Raw genomic sequence first — 19,664 nt, forward strand, 5'->3', positions numbered from 1 at the left:
AAAAAAGAAAATGAAACCATTCTTCCGTCCAAGTGGTGGCTAAGCCAATTAGACTATCTGGGATCAATTAGGTGAATCCATGTGGGTCATTTCTCTGATATTTTATATTAATCATAATAAACAAAAATAAGTGTTATAAACAATAATTGTTTATATTGATAATGGAAATGAAACACAAATTTTAAAACCAATCAAAAAAATGAAATTTATTTCCTATTTGGTCTAGATCAATAGTTCTTTTAATTCAAATGTGCCAATATTTGATGTCATAATTAAACAATAAAAATAAAACTAAAAAATACATAAATTTTGCAAAAAAAAAAACATTTGGGCGCATCTCTAATATTGTATATTCATCATATTAAACAAAAACAAGTGTCATAAATAAGAATTATTTTTATGCACATAGAAAAATAACAACTCTCATTCACCCTCATTTAACCATACATTTAAGGCATTTTTTTGTTTCTTTTAATTACTCAATTCCACTAACTAAATCCATATATGATTATTTCTAATAACATATACTTTTGAAATTGGCTTGGAAAAGCATTATTTTTATGTGGTGGTAAGAAATTAAACAATATTGGGTCAAATAGGCCAACCCATGTTGCATTGTTGCCACAATTAAATGAAAAAATTAAAACTTGATAAAATGAAAAAAAAATTAAAGAAAAATTTGGGAACATCTTTAATATCATATATTCATCATATTAGACAAGAATAAGTATGATAAATAATAAATACATTAATTAATGATGGAAGTAGAATACAAAATTTAAAACCAATTGGAAATAAAATTATTTTCTTGTTCACTCATTAAGTCTCATACCTAAGGTATATATTTAAGATATATTTTTCTCATCATTAAATTCTATTAATTAAATCCATAACATTGATTTTAATAATATGAAAAATAAATATTTTGAAAAATAATTTGAAAACAAAACCATTTTCTTTCATTCTAGTGGTGGTAAGCAATTCAACCATTTGGGTTAAATGGGTTAACCAATAATGCCATAATCAAATAATAAAAATCAAAATAACTAATATATAAAAGTACAAAAAAAAAAGAATTGAGCATATCTCTAATATTATATATTCATTATACTAAATAAAACTAAGTATGAAATGTAAGAAATATTTTTGTTAATGACGAATAATAAATATTTAAAAAAGATAGAACACAAAAAATGAAAAGTATACAATTTTGTCGAAAATATTTGGAGACATTTCTAATGTTATATATTCACCATATTAAATAAAAAGTTGCTAAAATAAAAATTATTTTTATTTATGATGAAAATAGAATACAAAATTAAATAATAATAACAATAATAATGATGATGATAATTATTATTGTAATTTAAAATTTCAATGTGCAAAGCACTTCCACATTTACTAGTAATAAAAAAAGTGTCTTGATTTTTTATGCCCATGCCTTAGGCTTTAGCCTTGCACCTCTTTCTAACAAAGGTCATGACTTATGATGCTTATAAGGTAAAATCTGATAGTAGGCCTCACACAGTCACACTTTAAGGCTTAAGCCTTTTAAGATAAAATTTGGCGTATTCAAACTTTTTGGAGGTGTTGACTTGAATTTAGCATCAAAATTGAATGTAAGACCAAGATTGAATCTATGAATCAAATAACTTGAATCTGGATATTAACGAATCAAATTTGGATACAGAACATTGAAGTTTCTATCCCGGGCCTGTCCCGATCTAAAAGGAAGAAAAGAAAACTGGTTCGAAATGGACCTGGTTGGTAGGACGAGTGGACGACAAGCCAAGTTTGGAATTGTAAGCCTAACAATATTATCAAATTGTATGTAGAACACGCAGCGACACGCCTTCCAACCATTCCTAGTGGTCACCATATACAACGAACAAACTACAAACGGCCGCCCAAACCCCCCAGCAACCTCCTCACCTTGTCTACCATTAGTAACAGCCATTCTATATTTTCTAGGTGGGTCGTTGATGGTGCTATTTTGTGGACTCTATGCTACCTGGCCTTCTCACCTTTGGCCCTCTGCGCCTGAGACTCTAAGGCCAAATTAAGGATGTCACAGTCACGCACATATGTTCAACCCGTGACTCAACAACACAGTTCACGGCATGACACTAATACGACACACTTCACCACTCAATTCCGTGTAGGGATGCAAATGGATTGGGTGCGATTTGAATTAGAGTATTATTGAAATTCGATCTGACATTAATAATTGTAGATCTAACTAATTTGAAGGTTCAATAGGACTTCATAAACATGGATTTAAATTTGAATTCAATGAGAAACTCAGATATTCAAATTTGATCCGATCTGATTTGATTTAAAAAAATAAATTATTCAGAGAAAAATAAAATATAACAATTTAAATAGAGAAATATAAAAATGTAAATATATTTTTAACTGTTTTCATCATATATATAATTTTTGTAAAAAAATAAATAATATGACAAATTTACAAAAATATAATATAAATAATATATTTATAAATAAATAAGTAACATATATATATATATATATATATATCAAATTGGATAAAGGGAAGCTGTATTCTATTTGATTTATGATAAGACCGTATCATCCAATCCGATCTAAAAATCCAAAATAGAGATACGGATGGATCCAAAAATATAATATCTTCAGAACGAATCAAATTATGATCCGATTCATTTGCATCCCTAACTCCATCTCATCGGAGATTCTAAGTTGTGACATCCCAATTCAGTTGGGGTATGCGTATTGAATCCAGATATTCTACCCACAAGAATATTAAGAACATCTCCATACCAACTAGTATCCTGTGTGTGGGTAGGTAGTTGATGCGTATTAATGAAGTTGAGCGACTGGTACACGTATTACTTATTAAGAAGTGACAAAAAGTACCGTACCCCATGAGCAACCCGGTCGGGCCATCGAGACAAAACAACCGGAAAAATACCGGCTCCAACTTGGTGGTGGACCGGTGGTTGGTTGGGGTGTGGGGACCGGGCGTTCAACCTACCAAACAAACTAGAGTACTGTATTCCCACTACCAAGTTATGCATTCAATGATAAAACTACTCACCCGGCCACCCCACTTCCTCTTCCTCTTGAGTCTTGACTTCCTCTACCTGAACACTGAATGGCCGGGTGTTAAAAGTTAAGCTGCTAAGCACATGTCACATTTAATTCGTTGTCCGAAATCATGGAAGGAAATAGTAATAGTTCCGAAAATTAGATTAGTTTTTTTAAGGGAAAAAAAGGAAAGAAGCTAGCCACGTTGCGACGACGGCCACCGCATGCTAACACCAATATTGTCATATCGATCAACCCACGTGGTAACTCATCTGCCCCTCCATCCAACCTACCCCTCACACGTTATAAATTCAAGCAGCTGCTTCCCATTTTAACCCACAACATCACTCACGAGCTCTCCAACTCGCTGGGAAGTAGCTAGAAAGACTAGAACCAGTTGAGTTGAGCTTTCACCTGCTTCTTTCTTCGTTGCAGAGACCGAGTTTCAGGCTCGCTCGGTTTCGAACGAACGTCCAACAAATCGCACTCCATCAACGAAACAATGGTGTCCGTCGAGGAAATTCGCAACGCCCAGCGCGCTCAGGGTCCGGCCACCGTTCTTGCCATTGGCACCGCAACTCCAGCCAACTGTGTCTACCAGGCTGACTACCCGGACTACTATTTCCGAATCACTAACAGCGAGCACAAAACCGAACTGAAGGAGAAGTTCAAGAGAATGTGTAAGCAGTATAGACTATGGAGATTTAATCTCTCTCTCTCTCTCTCTCGATTTAATCATGTTTAATTTAAAAAAAAAAAAACTAGTGCTATAACTTGTTATTTGTTAATTATTAACAGGCGAGAAATCTATGATAAAGAAACGTTACATGCACCTAACGGAGGAAATTCTTAAGGAGAACCCCAACATCTGCGCCTACATGGCTCCATCCCTCGATGCACGTCAAGACATGGTGGTGGTTGAAGTGCCCAAGCTCGGAAAAGAAGCTGCGTCAAAGGCCATAAAGGAATGGGGTCAGCCCAAATCGAAAATCACGCACCTGGTCTTCTGTACCACCTCTGGTGTAGACATGCCGGGTGCTGACTACCAACTCACCAAGCTCCTCGGCCTCCGCCCCTCCGTCAAACGCTTCATGATGTACCAACAGGGCTGCTTCGCTGGTGGCACCGTGCTTCGCCTCGCCAAGGACCTCGCCGAGAACAACGCCGGCGCGCGTGTCCTCGTCGTCTGCTCTGAAATCACGGCCGTCACTTTCCGTGGACCCTCTGACACCCACTTGGATTCTCTTGTGGGTCAGGCTCTTTTCGGTGATGGAGCAGCAGCCGTGATCGTCGGAGCTGATCCCGACACGTCCATCGAACGTCCTCTGTTCCAGCTTGTGTCGGCGGCGCAGACCATTCTTCCCGATTCTCATGGAGCCATCGATGGTCACTTGCGCGAAGTTGGCCTAACATTCCACCTGTTGAAAGACGTACCCGGGTTGATCTCTAAGAACATCGAGAAGAGCCTGGTTGAAGCCTTCACCCCGATTGGCATCAGTGATTGGAACTCGTTGTTCTGGATCGCTCACCCGGGTGGCCCGGCCATTCTGGACCAGGTCGAAGAAAAACTGGGCCTGAAAGAGGAGAAGCTCAGAGCAACGAGGCACGTCTTGAGCGAATACGGTAACATGTCCAGTGCGTGTGTGTTGTTTATTCTGGATGAGATGAGGAAGAAGTCTCTAGAGGAAAGGAGGGCCACAACGGGTGAAGGATTGGAGTGGGGTGTTCTGTTCGGGTTCGGACCCGGTCTGACTGTTGAGACGGTTGTGTTGCACAGTCTCCCCGCTGTTCCTGCTCACTGAGTCGTGACTCGTTAGTGAAGGCCAACATATATAGTTGGGGGGAATGCTTGAATACTTTGAAGTTTGAAGTCCATCATTAAATTAAGTGTGAGTCAGAGTGTGTGAGGTTTAATAACGATGTCTCTGTAATGTAAGATGTCTCTTTTTTATTTTAATTGTATTGTTTTTTCTCCTTTATTAAGTTTTCATTTTCCCCCTATAAAAATTAAAATGTTTCAAAGCCGTATTTGTTTATTATAATGTTGCGCTCAGGAGGAAGAAGGAACTCATTAAACTGATGATGTTTCGTATTATTTCCCTTGTTTATCTTGATAAACGGTTATTTATTTATTTATTTATTTATTTTATTGTGGTTTGACAGGAGGCGCTACTAGATGCTATTAAGCACTTACACAAGTAGGGAAAATGTTAAAATGAAGATTTCTTCAATGGTTACGTCACATATCAACCGAAACAAACATTTATTTAATCAACAGACTTACCAAACGCCTACACAAACAAACACCATATAGGAGAGCCCTATCACTATTACAATTACATAGGTTACTGAAGGTTTTAACTTTTATTAGACTTAAATAAAACCTTTTTAAAACGAATTACCCAAAATCCATGTGGCTCTCCTAAAGGGGTAGGGAGTTATTGTTGGGATGCACATTTTAATTAAGTGGATGATAAGTTTTATATTTGATAAAATTATAAGAAGAAATTAAGGTGTTGTAAAGTTTTGTATTAAAAGGTGGTTGTCCAACTCTTTTGTATAGACTACGATTTTCCATGATTGAGTGGTTGTATTAAAAGGTGGTGAATCTGCTCCTATGATTGAACAATTGGTGACTTTTTATTGTCATCGGCATACCCCCTAAAAGCATATAATGCCCCACCCAAAACACATGATGACACTCAGATGGCGTGGTAATGAATAATGATGATGTTGGTGGATGAACGGTCACATTGTGGCGTGTGGGTAGAGTATGGGTAGTAGATACGGATCCCCTGATCCATAAAAGAAAAAGATCCGGATTCCCGAGTTTACTTTAGCTACATAAAAATGTGAATCATCACGACATCACTGGGCCACAACATTACATAGAGGAGATGAACTTGGTGCCAAGCAGAAAGACAACAGCAACGGGATACAGCTTACGGTTAAAAGACGTTGACAAGAAACTAACAGAAAAAACGACGCGCTCGCCTACTAAAGCAACAATAAAACAGAGCAAAGGAAAACAACCACGGGCGCCTGCCGGGATCAAGTCTATATATCATCTGAAAATACATGGAATATATTATTAGAAACAACCAGAAGAGAATCAAATAGAACTATGTAAGTCTCGGTTTGTTAGGTTCTGAATCCATTAAGAAAATCTATAAAAGGTTTTTCTATCCTTTCCTACTTTTTCCTTCAAACCAAACACACTGAATCAACTAAAATATGAAGACACAAAATGATTAAATGCCACTCCGAAAATCTTGTATAAGGTTTAGACCACTTTCTACTATCACCCGTCACCTGCATATGTAGCAGCACAGTCATTTTCTATTTAAATTTCTCTTGACTTATGTGTACCACCTTCCTTCAAAGGTTAAGTCTAACAACAAATTAAATCTATAAGACCAAAATACCATTAACCGTTCATTAAAATTTTCAAACATGCCATGTTCTCTGCCACCACCAAAGGAATGTCGCAAAAATTAAAATGGGTTTCCAACTTGAAACAGGAAACCTACTTCGAATTCTCAAGCTGCTAAACGGACCCAACTTGATTTGATTAGACTGAACTGGAAAGAACACATAGTGGTAGGTCACAGAGTACCGAAAGGGAGGACTACACAGTAGCCGAAGTTCGACTCTTGGAAAGCCGAGACAGGATCTGACGATTGGGGTTCTACGATATGCCGGAGAAGGTCGTGACTTGTGAGAGCCTCTACATTTAATTATAATCCCAGTTTTGCCGCATTCGTTATTAGTTTGTAAACGCTTCACCATATCATCTCTGGACTCAGCTCAGTGCGGAGTGTCTCCAATCCAAGACTTATATTTACAAGCAACTTAGATTATGGCGTCACAAACAAGGATTAATTCTCTGGCTATTGTTGTTCCGCTAGCTGCAAATGGTGTGTTTGAAAACCCGAAGGGTAACATACAAAAATCACCCTTAAAGTTTCTGATAATCATAAAAACCTTTCTTATAGTTTCTACAAAAACTTCCCTTCGGTCACTAATCCAGACAGAAAACCATTAAAATTATAAGATTACCCCTGCTGATTAATCCTTACGACATCATTAAAATATTTCAAAATATCGGAATTGCCCTTGCTTCTCCTTCGAGAACAACAAGATATCCTTTCCCCAATCTCCCCTCACTAGTTTTTGTCCTTGATTTCTTCTCTCTCCATCTCTCTTCTCCGTCCCTATTGTCCCTCCTCTCTTCCATCAAGCCAGAGCAACCGAAAGGCACTGTTCATCTTCTTCACAGCGGCAGTGAACAGAGTTTCCACAACTAACAACGGCGACCTCCTCAAAGCTCTCTCTTTCTCTCTGTTCTTTTCTTTCCTCTCCTATTTTTTTCGTTTATTTCTCTCTCTCCCTCTTTTTCTCTTCTTCTCCATCGGTTTCTTCTTCTTTATGTTTTCCCTTCTTTGTTTCTTTTGACCACCGCTACTAGCGGTGGTTTGCTTTCTCCTCACAAGCATTCTTTTTCCCACGAGTTGTTCCAGTCCTCATCTAGAGATTGCATTTGGCATCTCTCCCATTAGTTTCTTGTACTCCTCAACTGAAGATAAAAAAATGTAGCAGCTGCTAGAATGTTTTTGACAAAATCAATCCCATGTTTCCTGTACTCCTCATCCTCTTAGAACGTCCAAAATCAATCCCAATCCATTGTTCTTGACAATTAACATTTTGCTCTTGGAATGTTTTGAAAGGTTCAACAGGGCTTCCATGGCATTCTCTTGGATTGATGGATCAGTCATGGATACAAGCTTTAATAAATTGGATATTGTGCTGCATCTGCCAAGCAAGACCTATTGAATATGCTTGATTTTACAAGTAACTGGATCTCATAAGCGACCTTCCTCTCTTCAACCGTCCCTTTTGCAAGCCATCGGCTAAAAACTTGGCAAGTATTTTCATGGATTCTACCCCTGCCAGACTGCCGACAAAAATCGTCCTTGTAACGTCACGACTCCTACCACCACCTGTTTCAGCCACAGGTATTCGGTTGTTAAAACCAAACGAACTGCTGAATAATCTTCTTTAAAGCTAAATTAGGAACCGGTATTTTGAAATTTTTACGATTCCGATATTTTGAAATATTTTAATGATGTCCTAACGATTAATCAGGGGCATTTTCGTAATTTAATGGTTTTTCTATCTGAATTAATGACGGAAAGGAGATTTTTGTCGAATTCTTTAAAAATTCAGAGGGTTTTATTAAAATAAAATTATAGGAAAGATTTTTATGATTGTCAGAAACCTCAGAGTAGGTTTTTATATTTTACGTGTTCTCAGAAGTGGACAAGGAAGGGGAGAAAGGGGGTAGTGCTACCAGACGATCTTAAGGTGGTTGTGGTCGTGGATTTGGAAGCCGCCGTAGACGGAGCAGTGTCCAAAGTTCCAAAATTGTCGATGGAGGGTGGAGAAGGGAGATGCAAAAGCAGACGTTTTCTACTGGTCCCCCTTTGATGGGTTTTCCGGCGGATTGTTACTTACTGGCAGTAGAAGAGGAGGTGAGGGGTGGAGGAGACTGTTTTGGGCAGCGCTACATTTTATGGTGGGTGGTTGTGATGATTCCGGTGCCTTCGCTGCTATTCTCTGCACTGTGGTGTAATTTTTTTCAGTTCGTTCCTCTGCCTCAACTCAATGTTTGGAGATTTGAGAGAAGGGGCGATTTGCCCATGCCGAGTCATTTAAGTAGGGGTAAACATGGGATTAAAAAATTGAAAGATTATAGCTGACAAGGCAATTTTTGATAACGGTAAAACTGATCATGCCCCTTTACATATGATAATGATAAATGATATTCCCAATGCAAAGTTGGGAGAGGCTGTTCGAACGGTGTTGAATAGCACTCAGACTGACAGTCCGATTTCAGCACCAGCACAAAAAACGGCGCCATCCATAAATAGGGTACACAAGGAGTGCTGAAAACTCTGACAACTGATTTTACATCGGCCCGCAGTGCTGATTGCTTTAGTGAAGTCGGTGTTTTTGCCAAATAAATAGGCACTATGGTCTCTGGTTTCGAGCATTCCTCCATACATGCAAGGAAAAGAAACAATGTAGAATAATAGAACAGGCAGAAAACTCAAACTTTCACAGCTCAATTGGAAATTGCTCAAAACATATGTTACAGAGTATGATGTCTATGGTTTAAATATACTTCAATCCGGTAATATGGAGTTGTCTAGAGACTAGATACTGTGCCAGAGAGTATATGATTCCTAATAGCCCCAATATCTTAACCTTGATTACATCTGTAATTATGACAGATGGTATATTAAGCGGCATTGCAAGCAACTGTGTAGAGTGAGTTTGCTTAGTGTAACTCCACACGAACTGGTTGAAAAGGATGTGGCTGGGGAAGGTAAGAATAAGGAGAGCTGCATTCTTTACCGCAAAGAACCAATCTGGTCCTCCTATCTCCAGGCCCCACCCAGCATTCCCGAGCCTAACTTCTTCCCAAATCCTGTATGCAGCAGTCAAAACTAAGTAGACCGAGATGACAACTGTCACTGGGAAATACCTTTGCCTGTCGCCAAATCCGGCAATGAAGTCTGAATCCTGGTTGAGCAGCAGCAGGATTGGTGCCAAGAAGAAAATAGCTCGATTTGATCCACCAGTGATGTTGACATTCAATATCAGGCAGATAGCAAAGCACATAACTGTAGCAACATTACCAACAGCAGGCATCCAAGCTCCCTCAGCTGCCAACCTCTTAACTGTGAAGGTTGGCACAGTTGTCGCTCTTCGTTGATGCATGAACCTCGGTCTTGGAGTAAAACCAGAACTGCTTCGGCCAGATTGATTGTGCATGCCTCCTCTGTCATGTGCCTTCTCACGCATAAGTGAAGCTAGCTCAAACTTTATCTCCAGTGCAATAAGCATAAAGATTGCAGCATATAACCCCAACAACGATGTTCTTGCCCCTTCAACTGCCAGTAGTGTAGTAAGTTTGCTGTCATCTTCCACTGCAATTCCACTTTCCCCAAGAATGTTTCTTGCTCTTATCTGTCCCTCCAATAGGTATGTGACTGGGAACAGAGCCACCAGTAGGGCAAAAACCCATGGCATGAATCTTGTGCTTGAAGCAGATGGAAAATGGGTGAAGACCACAAAGACAGAGGTGCATACCACAGTCACAACAATAAGCACATGCAAGATTGTTGCCTGGAGAAAGTATTCAGCAGATACATACACACCCAGTGCAATCCCCACACCAACTGCATAAAATGCTCTCAACTCAACCATGTATTTGATTGGAATAATGGATGTAATTGCTGCTAGTGTGAGTAGGATTGCTGTCATAAGTAGCCATGATGGCCATGTAGGCTTCGATGCCACAAAACCATAGATAGAAATATCATCAGTAGACTGATGAGCAGCTCTGACCATGTCTGAATGGAAGACCCATGACAACGGAATGGGAGGCTGCATGAGAATAAACAGCAGACCTGTTGCCACCACTAACAGGAGGAATCGCTTGGCAGACTGTACAAGGATGAGAAACTCATTTGATTAGGATAAACCAAGAAAGAATAAAGAATGTAGCGTGACAAAACGAGTGCATGCAACTCTTGGATTTCTTCATCATATATATAGACAAGGTGGAATCCATGAAAAGACACCCAACTTTGCCTAGGGATGTCTGTTCATGGGTCTTACCATGTCTATAGGCAGAAGTTTTGCAGCAATATTCTGTATCAAAAACACTATACAAGCATTCTTCAAAAACTTTTTGGAGACAAATTACGAATACTAGAGATGATCCCGGTGAAGGACTCTTTGCCGTTTTTTAAAAGAAAGGTGTAAATAACAAACTGATTGGTCAAAACGATTAATACCTGCACATGTGGAAAGTGGAGAGCAATAATAGGTATACAGGCAAGTCCGGTCAAAAGAATACAGGAACCCAAAAACAATCCATTGGATGGAGGTCTCCCATTCCACCACTGAAGAACCTCGAAGACTGTTTCACGGCAAAGCCAGGCAGATAAAGCCACCACACCAGCATGTGAATAACCCTGCCAAGCTTTCATTTTTGAAGTTGATTTAGATCTATCCCTGCACATTCACGAAAGAATGGGGTTCAGTTACAAAAAGAAAAGATTTTGATTCCATATGAATTACAGAAATATGAAAATAAGGAACATGAGAATGAGAAGACTGATGTCACTGGTGAATACTTGTAAAGAAGCAATGGGGGTGAAACAGCCAACAGCAACACAGCTGTCACCCATACAACAGACTTTGAAGTAACAAAGAGCATTGCAAGCTTTGAAGAATAAAGACAAGTCAAGATCCAAACCGCCTTTTGTCCAATTTGGTGATCCACAGCTAGCCTCCTCACCAACACCAAGCCCACACAAGTTGTTGCGATAACCATGTAACTAGGATACATCACCTCCTCTTCCATGCCATAGTAGTATATGCTGGAATAATTGAAAAACCGATCTTCAATGAAGCATAGAAGCAATGCATGGCTGATAAGACCAACCTCAGTCAAGAAACGAAGTTTTGGGGGAAGGAGGGCAAGACCCGGAACAACCATAGCTAGGATGACATTTGCAACTATCAGCTTACAGAATGACTTCAGGGGCATGCTAGCCAACCAAATGTTGAGGTCCCAGAAGTTGTGCAGAACAAACCATGAAACCATTAAGCTTGCAAGCAGCACAAATGCAAAATATGATGGTAAACTCTTTTTTGTAAAAAATCGAGCTACATAGAAGCCAGAGATCAAAGGAAGTGGGAGGAACTGCAAAATATAAGAAAATAAACAACTTTAGTGTTACTACATCCCTATTCAAATTGCACATTCCCCAAAATCGAGAATCACATGCACCTCAATACAATGAAACAAAGAAGGTTATCCAGGCATATGTATCACCAAGGATCATAGGTCTTATGTAAAAGTATCTCTGTTAGTCTTTCAGACAATCAATTAACAAAATGTCAAATAGGAAAAGCAAGGTATGAGATGGTAATGTTGGAATTTATTTGCTCAATGACCTTTCAGTACATTGATAATGGTAATCTCCAAAGCAGCTTTGGCATGGATGCCACGCACAAGCCCACGAGTAGACTCACATCTGAGTCTTCAAAATACATAGGACTCAGCTACAGTGCGAAGTATGTGGATTTACCAAAATACTGGTCCGAGCTACAGTGCAAATTATGTCCAACAAGAAAAGGCCATTACCCGATGTTGGTCCCAGCCATCTGGTGACTTAGGAGAGGTGGACTGGTTAGAATCCTAATAAATGATATTTTTATGCACAAAATTACCACTCTCAAGACTCAAACCCACGTTCTCATGCTTGACAGCCCAATATTTTACCACATGTCCCCATTTATATATAACTTACCTATTGTTTATTGGATCTTTGCTGATTAATATTATTAGGGGAAAAAAGGAAAACAACTAGTTAGGGCTGCAAATGGTATCCAATTGTTTGAATTTGAATTCAAATTCGATCCCATTAAGGGCGATCAAATATTATAATTAGATCAAATATGTATCCATATCCCTATCCAATGCTTAAAAGAAAGTATATTGTATCTTCTAGTAATGTTGGTTTTATTGTTGTGTATTTACTAAATTGTTTTAGGTTCAAGTTTCATACAACTAATTTTCAATTCAATTTGCTCATGAAATACAATATCAAAGTCGTTTTTAATTTAATTTATTCTTACTATTCAATATCTGATTGCAATCCAAATTCGATATAAATCCAATGGATAAGATCCGATTTGAATTCAAATAATAATACATATAGCCGTTTTGATTTAATCCATTTGCAGCCCTACAACTAGTGTAGCCACATGGCAAATAGGCAAAAACACCATCCATGTACATTGTAATATTATTTAAGTGCAACATTGGGGGGGGGGGGGGGGGTCACCTATTGAACTGCACGTCAGATTCTGATTCCCATGTCTATGTCCAAGCATGCACCTTTTGAAAATGTTGCGCCTAGAACCTAGGTGTGCCTTTTAAATCACTGCCTCATTGTGAGAACTTTTCTAGCATCAAGTTGGTATCAAAGTGTCATTTGTACCTTTGGGATTTAACAGTTCTCGATTGTTGCAATGGTTCATTGACGTGGCCGTGGTGATCCTCCTCTATGTGAGTGAGACCTATGCAATGTTGAAATGAACAAGTGGAGGAGGTAATTGTAGCAATTTTAACAAAATCTAGAGCGCTTTGAAGCCTAAAGTCATGATGAGTCACATCATGATTCAAAGGATAAAAAATTTTGTGAGGATCGAGAAGAGATTAAACCCTTCAATCATGAAGTGACGAGCAAAGAGGCTTTTTCCCTGTGATGCTCTAAGGAACAATAGCTTCTAATGAGATTTTTAACATCAAGGTGGAATTCCAGAATTTGAAGTAAGGATGCAACCATATAACTTCATAGAGTGGCTTCACACCATTGAATGAATCCTTGACTACAAAGATGCACACAATCATCTCAAGGTGAAGCTTATGGCCATCAAATTGAAGAAGCAATTGAAGAAGCATGCTTCAATTTGGTGGGAGTACCTCAAAAACCGATGAGCTCATGAATGAAAGAGTCAAATTGTAACATGGGAAAAGATGAGGAAAGAGATTAGAAAGAAAAAGAAATTCCTGCATGAGAATTACTGCCAATATGCTTTTTCAAATTTCATAATTGTAGGCAAAAGGAGATGATAGTGGAAGAATATATTGCCCTCATGATGCAGTGTGATGATAGTGAGGAAAAGCACACAATTGCTTGTTATCTTGGTAGGTTACGAGCAGAAACAAGCAGAGTGGAAGAATTGCAACCAAATTGGACTTAAAAGATGTTATCAAGCTTGCAATTAAAGTGGAGTGGCAACTTAAGGAGGCCTATGGGAGGAGCTATCAATTTCTCGATCATGTTAACTCTAAGGAAGGGAGTATCTCGGCTTCCAAGCATATTACAGCCATTTTAAGAAAGATGGTGCGGCTAATTGTATCCAACCAAGCTCTTCCAATGTTAAGCAGGTTAGGTGTTTCAAATGCTAAGGTTTTGGTCACATTATTGCAGATTGTCCCAACCACAAGATGATCTTTCTTACTTTAGAAGATATAAAAGAAGAGGCCAAGAAAAATTCACAATCTTCTTCTAACCAAGGAGAGTTTCTTTTCATTCATCAAAACTTGAATGTGGCCCGTTGTCCATATGGAAGAAGAAGCTTGGCTTTGAGAGTATATCTTCCTTATAAGATGCACTTTCTCATGGCAAGGTGTGTAATCTTATTATTGATGGAGGAAGTTTGTTACAGGCCCGCGAATAGGATCTCGTCACGGGTCGGTCCATGGGTTCCCTTGTTCCACCCTTTTCTTGAGGAACCTATCTTAGCGCCTTAATGGTGATTTGTTCAAGAGATCACCAAACTCTCATCTGCTCTCTTTCTTGACTGAAATTTTCAATGCCTTTATTGAATAATATCAGCTCCTTAAATAAAAGATTACAAGCGATAAGAGTCCTACTTTTAGGAAGACTCCTTGCTAATTAGGAAGACTCCCTACTAATCTATCCTACTGAACTGATAAGATAAGATAAGACTCCCTTAATCTATCCTACTGAACTGATAAGATAGGATAAGACTGAACTGATAAGATAAGATAAGACTGAACTGATAAGATAAGAACACTGAATAGATAAGACTCCTACTAATCCCTACTACTGAAAGCAGATAAGGCAAGAATACTGAATAGATAAGATAGGATGAGAACACTAAATTGCTGCTGCTGAGAACACTAAATTATTGTTGCTGCTGCCGGCGTCCACATCAAAGTTGTACTAATGTAGCAGGCTAGCAGCTACACTATAGTGGAGAAACTGAACCTAAAGATAGACAAACAGCAATACTCTTACAAGCTATCATGGCTTTACAAAGAAAATGAGGTAAGAGTTGATAAATGACACTTGATATAATTTCCATCGGAAAGAAGTATTGTGAGGTGATGTGTGATGTTGCTCATATGGATGCATGTCACATACTTCTTGGCCACGCATGGCAATATGATAGGAGGATTCATGATTGGTTCAAAAAACACTTATCCTTTTTCAAAAGATGGAATGAAGTCATATTGTGTCCGTCCAAATTAGAGAGTACTCCAAAGACTTCTAAAGAGAAGGTAATTACTTACTCCTCTAAATCTAAACTTGAAAAGATGTTAGAAAGAACAAATGAAGTTTATGTTCTTTTGGTGGTGGAAGAGAATGAACAGAAAATTGAACCCCTCCTATTTTAAAACCATTCTTGAGGAAAAATATAGTGATCAGGAAAAGTCCACCAGTCTTTGATGAAGAACCCATCACTTAAGAGGAATCTTTTATCATCTATAATGAATTTCAAAGTAACGGAAACAACATTGATCATATTGGAGGTTTTCACTTCTTACAAGGTTAGAAGGATCCTTATTGGCAAGCATTTTCTCAAGGTTTAGAATAATTATTAAAAGAAGAATTGGCTTATTTGAAGTGCAAGAAATATGTTTCAATAGTTAGAAGACATAGTGAAGGAATTTCAGTACATATCAGAGCATTACACTATCATTTGCCTATCAAAAGCTTAGTAACAAAATATATATATATATATATATATATATATATATAGTGGAAGCATGGTAGTAAGTTACTCTTATGGTGCTGTTAAGACTTGTAGGGGAGTTTAACACCGGAGTGTCCACATTCATAGAAAAGGGTCAAGTTTGAATTTGAATACAAGGCTTGTCTGGAAAATGTGCAGTCACGTATTTTGGGTCCACTTCACACTTAAACCTGTGTTTTTCAAAAGGCAAACCAAGTCTCTAGAAAGCCCTATTAGTCTACTTTCCAACACAATAGGCAAAGCACGGTTTGGAGTTTTCCATGAAAACTTATGACCATTTCCAAGGGTGTAGTTTTGACTATGGGATTCCAAAAATGCATTAATTTTGCTCTTTTGAGTTTCTCTATGTATTTGCTATTTCCTAATTCTTACTTCTCTAGAACTGTTCATGAATCTTGTTATTTGTGACTGTTATTAGTTTTCTTGGCAATTACTCAGCTCAGGGACTTTTCCAGAAAAACTTGTTCGCCACCACCCATGAGCCTAAACTGCTCACCATGGCACCACGTTACTCATCAATTCATCCTCCTTCAATGGACAGTTTTTTTTCATAACTTATTACTTCGATGCCCATGGACATCTCTTGGAGGTTTCTTTTATCTCCTTTCAGTTCTCATTAAACAATTCTCAGCACCATCAGAGACATCATTTCCTCTTGGCCATATTTTTCTACAGGTGATTAGAATTGGGCTATGGATCCAACTTCTATTTGTTAGTGCAGTTGCAGCAAAGAAAGGATTGTGTGCCAATGCCAGCGGTTTAAGAATGGACTAGCTTAAATTCTTAACAATTTTGGCATTTTTCCACAGAAGGGATTTTGTATTTTACAGGAATTCTGTTTTGGCTCTGAAGTGTCATACACCGTAAAGTACACTTTGCTTTTGCTTTTGCTTTTTTTTTTTGTTTTATTTTCATAACTACTGATTTCATTTATGTTCTTTCAGACAATAAAAAATAAATGGTACGGCAAAATGGTTTCTAACCAGAGAAAACATCATGTTACAATATAAGGAATTTAACAGTAGCCTACATTTCTCTACAGATAAAAAGTAATGAACGTGATTGCTACTCCAAAAAGGTTTCAGCAGATGCCACACAAACGCATTCTCCAAATTGACCACTGCCCAGCATATGCAAACCTAAACATGTTTCACAATCCAGAAATGCAACCATTTTTCTTAAAAAAGATTTATACAAATATATTCTCTCCACCAATTTCATGAAGGGGAAAGGCATGAGATGAGGCTCTCAAAGCATTTGATCCGTGAGGTGTAAGCATCAAGGCATGAGAGTTTAATACCATTTAGATGTTTCATTCTTTTAAGAAAAAAGTAACTGGAATATGCACAAAAGGGACAATAATCATCATATAAACAAAGCATTTTTACAAATCCCTGAAAGAACAGGAAGTTCTAAATATAAGATAAACTACAAAAGAAATTGAGATTGCTATTTTTAGGTAACGGAAAGCTTAGTAGAAAAGTGTTGTTGGATTAAGAAAAGAGAGATGGTGCTAAAAAATTAACCATTAATGGTATAAGAGATGTGGAATTTTAGTTAATAAGAGTAAATAGGAGGATTCAAAAAGCATGTGGGGGATGGTGTAGCAACACACTTGGTTTTTTTTTTTTTTTATAAGTAGTGTAGCAACACACTTGATGAGAGGGGGTTTATAAGTTAATTTGATATTAGGGGAAATTGATAAGGTAGCAAGTTTCTTATGGTAGGTAAAAGCAGAATGAAGGAGGGTGAATGTTTTGATTCAGGATGGAAGTTTGGAAAATCAGACAAGTCAGGTGCTGAACAGGTGATTATGGGTGAGATATGCAATTTTAAGATGTTTTGAATATGCAAGTCAGCCAAGACAATTGAGTGGGCAATATATTCAACTTGGAAGTTGTGGTTCTTATACACACACAGACGCACCTAATGTTGGTATACAATAAGCATTAAATGACAATGGGATAATGGGAAGGTTGACTAACAAGATTTTCCCTCTCTACTGCAAATCATGGAGGGATTCTTATAGTTAGTGGAAAACAGCATAGATAAAATGTCACCGGTTCAACCATGGTTTTGACTTAGGAATCCAACCCACTTGTACACACTTGAATGGTAATCCATAGAACATTCAGATTGGAGCATTGAAATACTGAGGAAAATAATCAACTTTCAACAAGTAAAATGGACCTAGCAAAGGCAGAAAAGATATAGCAGTGTATTGATTAATACCTAAGTAATATCCGGTTAAATTTGCATGCACTATAAGCCCTAGAAACAATAACATACCAATAATGGGAAGCCCACAACGATAGCCCCGGCTGCACTGACTAAGATAGACAAAACTGTGAACACCACCGAGCTGAAAGAATCAGTTATCATACCGACAGCATAGGCACCGGAAGCAGACGCCCCTCCAAGCATAGTAACAGTTACAAGAAGATAGTTCAGCGGTGGAGGCACTTGAACGTACCGACCGAACGCATGGAAAACAACTCTAATCTCCAAACAAATTACAACAACAACCAGTGCAACGGCACCATTCACAACTCGAATACTATGCAGTTGGTGCGTGTTCTTCGTGACCCACCAGAGGGCGCCCCTGGTTGAGGCGTAGAGTAGAAACAAGAACGGGATGAAGAAAATAAGAAACAGATCACAGATAGAAGCAGCCGAAGAGAAGATGACAGCGTGGTGAGAGGCAACGTGAAAGATCAGCGGAAAGAAGAGGAGATACAAAGTATGGATACAGCTCTCAAGGGGGCCGAGAATGAGGGTTTCACCGGGAAGCTCTCCCCCATGATAACCGACGTCCTGCTTGGATTTGAAGGAAGACACGCGCGGGATAGATAATAACCAGAAGAAGATAGAGGTAAACACCATGAGATAGTAGGAAGCGTGGCCCATACCGACCGCCGAGATGGTGGCCCACGTGAAGAGGACCGAAGCAACGATCGGAACGCAAGCAAAGAGAAGTCTCTCGAGAGCGAGGACGATGGAAGGATTCTCGATCTGTACCCATTTGAACTGCAATGACGCCCAGACTCCGATCAAGAAGTTGGTCACGGCACAGAGAAATGAAGCGATGATGGCGAGAGGGATGGAGCTAAAAGAGGAGAAGAGAGAGGAGCTGAAAAAGAAAGCGATCTGCGCAGCGACGAGAGATAACCAGACACCGAAAAAGGAACCGGACTTGAAGTTGAGGGAATCGAGGATGTAAGCGATCATGAGACCTAGGGTTAAGGTTGCGAGGACGGGGGTTCCCCCGAGGTCGAGGAGGAAAGCAGCGCAAGGAACAAGAGCGAGAGCAATTCTAGGGTTGTGGAGGAAAGAAGACGGAGAAAAGCGAGAATTGTTCAAAGATCTGATGCTGCTTGTGCTACTTCTGTTACTGCTGCTGCCCGGGTTAGGGCTTCGGTCAGGTGAGTACCGGCCATTGAAGCTGGAGAACGTCGGAGCGCTCGCAGAGGTTGAAATGTACGGATGCTGTATACGGGGTTGAAGCTCCGGCGGCATCATTTTCGCCGGGTCCGAACTCGGAGACTCGAGGAACGACTTCTCTGCTCCTCCCCCCTGTTGTCTTCCCAACGAAATGATGCTATAATAAATTAAAAACAATTTTTTTTTGACAAATTTCTTAAGCTATCTTATGGTTTAGTTAATTCAATAAGTATACCCTTAAAAATTAAATAACACTACCTGAATACCGTATCCGTAAGGTCCATTAATATTCTGTCAAAATCCGTTAATATATTTTTTTAAAACCCAATTTTACCCTTCATCTTTCTCCCCCTTTCGCTCTCTCCCCTTCTTTGAGTGACCAGAATTCCAACAAAGATGCATTTCCACCAAGATTGGTGCTGGTACCGGAACCGACAGTGGCAATGACAACGAGAAACAACGAGAATAAAAGAGGGAAAATCGATGCTCGTACCGGAAGCTGCAGT

At 38.9% G+C, this 19,664-nt stretch overlaps 2 protein-coding genes across 2 annotated transcripts; one reads left to right on the forward strand and one right to left on the reverse strand.

The window, feature by feature from the left end:
- The first annotated feature begins 3,399 nt into the window (after positions 1 to 3,399).
- On the forward strand, positions 3,400 to 5,088 carry LOC148853331 (chalcone synthase). The gene is made up of 2 exons (XM_088940952.1): positions 3,400 to 3,746; positions 3,865 to 5,088. The coding sequence occupies exons 1-2, from the start codon at positions 3,569 to 3,571 to the stop codon at positions 4,866 to 4,868; spliced, it is 1,182 nt and encodes a 393-aa protein (XP_088797078.1). The 5' UTR covers positions 3,400 to 3,568; the 3' UTR covers positions 4,869 to 5,088.
- Positions 5,089 to 9,169: 4,081 nt separating this feature from the next.
- Positions 9,170 to 19,297, reverse strand: LOC148853332 (uncharacterized). The gene is made up of 4 exons (XM_088985666.1): positions 18,007 to 19,297; positions 11,274 to 11,845; positions 10,932 to 11,151; positions 9,170 to 10,578 (listed from the first exon to the last, which is right to left on the reverse strand). The coding sequence occupies exons 1-4, from the start codon at positions 19,234 to 19,236 to the stop codon at positions 9,241 to 9,243; spliced, it is 3,360 nt and encodes a 1,119-aa protein (XP_088841792.1). The 5' UTR covers positions 19,237 to 19,297; the 3' UTR covers positions 9,170 to 9,240.
- Positions 19,298 to 19,664: the final 367 nt, after the last annotated feature.

This window comes from Nelumbo lutea, chromosome 4 (genome assembly GCF_056320005.1).
Source record: "Nelumbo lutea isolate HS-2025 chromosome 4, American lotus-T2T, whole genome shotgun sequence".
NCBI classification, from domain to species: Eukaryota; Viridiplantae; Streptophyta; class Magnoliopsida; order Proteales; family Nelumbonaceae; genus Nelumbo; species Nelumbo lutea.